Source organism: Corapipo altera, unplaced genomic scaffold (genome assembly GCF_003945725.1).
Source record: "Corapipo altera isolate COAL_440 unplaced genomic scaffold, ASM394572v1 65, whole genome shotgun sequence".
Classification (NCBI taxonomy): Eukaryota; Metazoa; Chordata; class Aves; order Passeriformes; family Pipridae; genus Corapipo; species Corapipo altera.
The window spans coordinates 8,957,272-8,964,921 of NW_020884891.1; the positions used below are offsets into that span (position 1 = coordinate 8,957,272).

Here is a 7,650-nt window from a genome sequence, read left to right on the forward strand (position 1 = left end):
TTACTTCAGATTTTAAGTGGAAAGAATTTAATCTTCAAGTTGTCTTTATTAGCTTATTTTGGCCGACTAGTAGAGTCGGGGAAATATTTTATGCTGTAATTCAACTTCATAAATTCTAAGATAGTCAGTGTTCTTTGCAAGTTTATAGGATTTTTGTTCTTAATATTTATATGTAGCTATGTAAAAACTAAAAGCCTTTGAATCTGAGGAGAAAACAAATCTGGTATGGAAAAAGACCCTCCAGAGGTTGATAGCAAAGAGCGTTAAAAAAATAAAAATAAAAAATTGTACACACACAATATAAAAGGCAAATTTCCTGTTGTGCCGAGCTTAGTTCAGTGACTCTGTTGTCATTACCAGTTGTCAGCATTGGATGGTTTGAGTTTTGTGGGTTTTTTGGTTGGGTTTTTTCTTTTTTTTTTTTTTCTCTTCCATTTTTTTTTAATTGGCATATTTACTTTTGTGCATAAGTAAGATAATGAAGAAAATGGAGATAATACAGATACTTGTTTATAGAGATGAGAGGTATTTTTTCTTTCCATATAAAGTTTTAGGTCCAAAACATCCGAAGTCTGTAGTTTCTGCTTGCAGTTGCCCTTTTATCCGACTTGATAAATCTGCAGTCTCTATTCTCTTTTAAAAATCTGCATGAGGGATTCCTTCTGTCTTGAACCACTTGTAATGTATGCAGCCATTTTTGACCTTGTGTAGCTGGTACAAAATTACACTGGAAATAACAAACTGCAGCAAGCCAGCAGAGGACAGTACAACAATGCTTCCTGGGAGTCTTGGACAGCTTGGTGGAATTTGGAAGACGGTTATGTATTTTTTTACAGTATTGTTGCAGCGTGAACATGTTCTTGTTTATGGGAGAAAGAAGTCCTAAATACTGTTTTAAATGCAAATCCATATATTTTGCTCCAGTAATAATGAATCAGTTAGGTCGTGTGTCTGGCTGTCGTGTGTTCTGTTCCTCAAGTAACACCAAGAAAGTATCTCACTTGTTCTGATTTAAAATAGTTCTTCCCTTCCCCTTCTCCATTTTTTTCCTGGATTGATCTGTGAAATAATTATCGGTGATTTTTTAGCCTGACAGCGCTGACTATTCGGCCTTGTACGGGTACATTTCGTTGCTTTCAGAAACCTTTTAGCTCCTCAGTTCTGTACGAGCCGCTCCAACAGGTTTAGTGCCCGCGAGGTTCCCGTCCCTGGCTGCGTTTCCCGGGCGCGGCCGCGCGAGGGCAGCCGAGGGCAGCGCAGCGCCCGGAGCCCCCTCCGTGCTCGACGGGCAAGAGCCAATTTCGGAAATGCAGGAAAAAAATAAAGAAAATCTTCTCAGAATAAAGTTAATTTGCTTTATTCTCATATCTTATTTCAGAGGTCCGCTGTTCCCAGAGTTGCTGCACTTGTTTTTAATAGAACGAGGCGTAATAAAGCAGTTTAATTTTTTGAGGTGCATGTGGTATGTGATGAAAATTTTAGCCTGTCTGCTCATGTTTTGATGTGCCCGGTTATTGCCGGCACCAGAGGCAACTCTGTCTGTGTGCTACATTGTATGATGCATCTAAAGTGAATTTAATTGAAAAAAACCCAGTAAAAATTGGTTTGTAAACAGATAAAAGTGAACACAGTGTTAAGATTCAGGAAAATTAGGTCCCTGTTGCCTCTTTCTGATTTTAGAAAGTCCTGTAAAAGCTAGGACAGTCACAAAATCTGGATCCTCTGGTTGGGTTTTTTTTTTTTGGTGGTTTTTTTTTTTTTTTGGCATATCAGTGGTGATACCTGCTTGCTTTCACGAGGGAAGTGGAAACTGATTCTTTGTTTCAGGAAAGCTTTTTCTTTCCTTAGTCACACAATCCCAAAGGACACTTGTTTGATTTTACCTGATGATTGTTTGATTTTTTTTTTTTTTCCCCCACTGTCTTCCTGACAGAGTGGCTACATTTCATAGGAGGTGTTCAGTTTGTGTCCTAGTTGGCTGCTGTGAGGTGACCTGTGGTTTCCATGGTCACAGATGCAGCAGCAACTGGTGTATGGGGTGTTTTGTCCCAGGTTTAGTTGCTGGAAATGACACACTTGATTTCAGGTTCAGGCCAATAGAATGTCATTGTCAAAGAAGTCTGAGTTAGGCAACTAACTAAAATTCTTTCGCAATTATTACCTAAAATAATTAAAATGCAGGCTTTGTCATATTCCTACTGGATCTAATGAATTTGAAGTGTGAGAAAAATATTTCTAACTAATGAGGAGCCCTTTTCGTATCATTACCTAAATCAGAAGTGTGGTGAATCTGGTTTGGAAGAAAAATAAACTTATAATGCCTTAACATATCTTGAAGTGTCTTAATCTTAAAACATATACTAATTTCTTTGTTTTTTGTTAAATGTTTGGTAGACTAAAAATTGACACCATTTCTAACTTTTTTTTTAGGTTCTTGGGGTGTCAATGTTTTAATACCAGAACAGCAAATAAATCAGTGGTGAAGTCATTTTCTAAGTGGAAGAGGAAGTTTTTCAATACAAAATTGTGGTAGATACAGTGAAATTCTGAACAGATTTTTCTCTAAGGAGAATGACATGCTTTCAAGATCAAGTGCATTGAAGGGGCAGTTTTGTTTGCCTGAAAAAAAAAAAAGAAATGTAAAGGACAAGTAAACAATTTGAGGATAAGCTACACTTTTTGTTGGGAAAACAAATCAATATTTTATTTATGTGCTATCAGTTTATTTCCGGATCATAAGAAGTATTCCCTCTGAGTTTTATTCTAACAGTCTGAGAGGTGTTTGGTACAGATTTGAGCCCCTCTCTATACATTTGCTGGCTGTACTAAATAATCATAAGCTCTGCTGGATTGCTGTTCACGTCCATGAACTGAAATAGTAGATGGATTGGTTTTCTTACAGTGATAGAACCAGAAGAGTTGTCAGTATTTTCAATTAAATGCAAACTTCAACCACAGAAGGTTTGTATTAATTAATCATGGAAAAAAGTACATAAAGCAGAACTTTAACAGCTTTTTAATCTAAAACACACTTTTATTCCAAAAGCTTCATGTTAGCCTTCTCAGAAAGGTCCATAAACTATGAGCTACCAGAACGTAACAGATCTCACTCATGCTTGCCCATTACCAACCCTGAAAGTTTGCTTGTCCTTTAAGAAAAATGTAATGTTGTGAAATTCCTTCCAGTAGTGCCACTGTATTTTGTCTCCAAATAAAAGAAGCTTATTGTAGTATGTTTGCAGAAAAATTCTAAACAAAAATTATACAGCTTATTAGAGTGTGGGAATAGGGATCTAAATTTTAAATAAAATTATATATATATATAAATTGGTGCTGATTTTATAATTGCGCAGTTTGTTTAGTTTTTTCTTACTTTTAAATTCCAACTTAAAATTATGAGGTTTCAGAAATATATTGAAAGTTTAACAATGTTTAAAAATAGAAGAGCATGAGAATTCATGCTTTAAAAATGATTTTTAAATTTGTATTTTATATTGTTTTATCTATCTGTCTTTGCAAGCAGTCTTCAGGTTAAAGATACTTCTAACAGGTTACAGTACATTTCCTCTGTATGTAAATTAGATTGGATAATAGAAATTCATAAACAACCCATAATATTCTTTGAAAGCTAAGCTTTAAACTTCGTTTTGTGTCCATTCACAAATAAATTAAATTTGGTCTAAAACAGAAAGTGGATTTATGCCATTTTGACATCAACTCATTTTGCAAGGCTTAGGCAGCTAGACATCATTTTAAAGGAAATATTAACTTATATTACATATGTATATTTTTTGTCAGTTGTCTCTCAGTTCTTGAGGTATATTATTTTAATCATTCCATGCCTTAATACGCTTGCAATACAAGAATCTCCCCAAATGGGTGAATACAAAAAGGCTTCCTGTTTTTAGACTCAGAAATTAAACATTCGGCTGTGGTAGCCAAAAACCATAGATTATCTAAAGGATCATGATAAAATATAATTATTTTACTAAGTCATGGGGTAACAACAAACTCAAAACTAGATCTGCCTAACTCATTTTACATAAATAAATATTCTCATGTCTAAAAGTACTGCCTATATTGTTTTTCACACCACTGCATTTAATAGAACTGCTGAGAGGACTGTATATATGATTTTAAACCTAAGTTGATTTTTCTTACTCTTGAAGGAGTGTTTCTTTGTGAAAGCAGTTCTTACAGCTTTGTTTTCAACCAGCTAAAAATGTTTTATATATTTACCTTAACCTGTTGTCCTCCACATTCTATTGTCCTAATTGTACTGTTTTCTGATTTGTATTTATGTCTTGAGACAGTAACTTTTTGAATAAAAATAAACCTACAGTATGTTGTATGTTTGATCTTTTTAAATCGGGGTTATGGGAGGACAGTGAAGAAAGGGGTATGAGTAATGCAAATGTTATGTTTATAGAAATCAAAATCTTTTTCCATGTCTTTTAAGTGTTTGTCTCAGAGTTGGGATAATGTATGAAAAACTGCACTGTTTTATATTTGTAATAAATTGTACAAGTTTTTAAAATGTGAATAAAGCACTAATTGGGTAATAATTTAAAGCAGAAAAGTTAATGCAATCATGATTGTTTTAAATATGCTTTAATTTGAGATAAACTTGTTAAAAGAATTAGTGTAAATACAGAGTGAGCTTTTCAAGAGGTTAGTACCTGCAAATAAAATTTTTAAAATTTGTATAGAACTTTTACATGCCAAGAAATCAGTGGTTAATTATTTTTGTGTTACATTTTTTAAAGGTGTATCAATAGCCTTTCTGTTGGTTTCTTTTTCCTATTAACTTTTATCTGACATTGCTCAGAATGCTTTTGATTCAGACATTGGAGATGCTGTACAGAGTCCAGTTGAAATATCACTAAACGTGTATGTGACTTTCCATCCCTTAAATTTATCATACACCTGGGAAACATTCTGAGCTTAATTGGCAAGACAGCAAGGAAATGAGGGGAAAACCCTAAACATCTCTTCCCCATTCCCTTCTCTTCAACTACTGAGCACCTCTGGCTGGGTGTTGAAAACTCCTTTCTGATACAAGACTTTTTAAAGCAGTAATTTTAAAATCTTTGAGATAATACTTCTAATCCTTGCTAATGTAACTTTGGATGGTTTGGGTTGCTTTTTTTTTTTTTTTTTTTAAAGTTATTATTATTACAAATGTTCATTCCTGTCTCTAAATCCTGCTGTAAGTTCAATAGTATCTTGTGGAAAATTGTTTTAGTAGGTCTAAGTTTATAATGCAAGAAAAGTACCTTCATATACAATGTAAAGTCTGTTCTAGTTATACCATTTTGGTACAAAAACCTGTAAATGAAAGAAATTTGGGTTTTGAAGAGAGCTGTGATAAAATGTAGAAAACAGCAAGCAATTCAGAGAAAGTAAAACCTCTCCTGGTTTAGCAGAGAGGCCACAGAGAAGGTATTGACACAGAATGAATTTCAAAGGAATAGTCTTCACATATTCTGTAAAAAGTATTTCTTGATATTAAACAACCAAAGACAATATGTAAGAAGTTAGTGATTGCTGTTGTTTGTTTGTTTGGGGTTTTTCTCCTTTGGTTGGTGTGCTGCTGATTCCTAGAGCTCATAAATCCCCATCTAATCTCTGTATTACTGAAAAACTGCCTCTTTAAAATCTGCCCCTCTCTGGTTTCCCCATAGTTTACACATACACTTGTCCTACCACAGGATTTCAGGGTACCAGTTCAATTAATTTCCTACCCATTATGGTTTTTTGCACTGCTTTGATTCACAACAACATTTTGCTGCTTTTTAACCCATCGATGTATTAATTTTTTTATAGCCTAAAGAATATCAAGAGTGTTCATTCTTTGAAACATTTGTCACAGTTGTCAGTTTGTGCTTCAGCATTCTTCTGATAAAAACACAGATTGGTTTTTTAAAAATATATTCATTCCTGCTTTAATACTCTTTAATGAATTGTTTGGCAATTATGCCATGGCCTCATTTTTCATAATCCTGAGTAATTTCTGGTACTGAGATTGTTTAATTTCATGTGTATTTGTTGGCATCCAAAAGGGATCATATTTTTGATGGAGGTGGATGATGACACATGCTCAGAAAACAAGGTAATGTAGGACAATACTCTTCTGTAATAATAATTCTATTCTAAAGGTAACAATTCAGTGTGAATTGTGCCTGTCATTTTCCTCGGCTGTCCTTCTCTCCTATATCCTTTCTTCATGTTGCTGAGCTTTCTTGAATCTGTTTCTTTGATTAAATCTTAATTTTCGTTTTTCTTTAAAGTTTTAACAGCTAGACTTCGAGTCGTTACACATTTTGTAAATAAGTGCCTTCCAGCTAGAGATTCAATTGCTGGTTTTTGTTGTGTTTTTTTTGTAGCTCCTGCCAGATTTTATGGATGTAAATCATAGTGGCAGTACAGTGGTGAGAAGCTATAACTGTGCCCAGAAAAATGATCCAAAGCATGTTAAAGTGGTTGGATGACAGGCTGACAGAAAACTTCCCCATCCTTCCAGAGAATATGAACAGTTCTTTAATGTCATCATACTTCCCAAACCTGGTTATGTAGTTTCTGCTGAGCTTTTCTGAGCAGTTTTTTGATTGGAAACTAAGAGGAAAGATCGTTATACTTTGTCTATATTAACTGGTTTTTTTCTGAAGAAAAAGCTGCAATTACCAGTGTAGAAGTGAAATTTGTGTTCGACCGATAACAGCTTGAATTCTGCACTTTCAGAAAAGCTGTTTAAAAGCACCTAACACAATAACATGTAAAAATAATAAAACCTCTGGGGGCCTAGAACATCTCAAATTAGGAAGGTAGTAGTTGGTAGTTACTTTGTGAAAGCATTGAAGTAATACAACAAGGCTTGGAAAAATGGATTAGTTAGTTTGAAGGCAGGTTCTTGTTGAGGGGGGTAGTGACAGACGAGATCAGTGAAAACAGCAGCAGGTTGTTCCAAATCTGGTGGGCCTTGGGCATAGCCAGAATGATCTCTTGGTTAAGTGACCAGTGTCCCCTTCACTTCCATTATTTGAGTGCCTTTGAGAAAGCTTGTGATTTTTATTCTTTTCACACACCACTACTCCCTTTTTTTTTTTTCCTTCAGAGTACTTACATTGTTTATTTCTCAGAAATTTAGCAGGGATGACATCCTTGTGCTCCTTTAGCCCTTCTCTAAACTGCTCATTCAATACCTTTGACCTTAAACTTTTTTCTGTGTACCTTTCTCTCCAGATCACCTGTAACATCTGTCAGCAGTGAGGCCCCAGTTCCTCGTGCCTTGGTGTGAGCGCAGTGCCCTGGTCAGCGCGGTCAGTGGCGGGGTTGGGTTGGCTCAGAGCTGTGGCATCTGTGACAGGGTGTCCTCTCTGCCCCTGATCCCGTGCTGTATTTGTGTTCTGGAGTGCTGCTGAGTCCTGTGCTGGCAGCTCCACGGGAAACCTCTGATTTACCCCCATGTGGCCATGCCAGGGAGCCTCACGATTCACTGCTTTTTCTTGAATAGCAGTTAAACCACAGTCCTTGAGCGACGCACGTGCCCATCTCTTATTATTTTAACGCTCTTTGCACAGTCTTATATTCTGTTTTCTTCTGCTGAACTCCACCAAAAGCAGAAAAGCAAACCACATCCACTTGTTTTTC

At 35.6% G+C, this 7,650-nt stretch overlaps 1 protein-coding gene across 4 annotated transcripts in view; it reads left to right on the forward strand.

Moving 5' to 3' along the window:
- The window catches only part of STAG2 (stromal antigen 2), a 71,264-nt gene extending 67,937 nt beyond the window's left edge, over window positions 1-3,327 (forward strand). For 3 of the 4 annotated variants that reach the window (XM_027645231.1, XM_027645230.1, XM_027645233.1), the window contains exon 34: window positions 2,431-3,327. In XM_027645231.1, coding sequence (XP_027501032.1) covers window positions 2,431-2,454 — 24 coding nt within the window. In that variant the 3' untranslated portion in view covers window positions 2,455-3,327. The other variant, XM_027645232.1, reaches the window with a different exon arrangement.
- The last annotated feature ends 4,323 nt before the right edge of the window (window positions 3,328-7,650 follow it).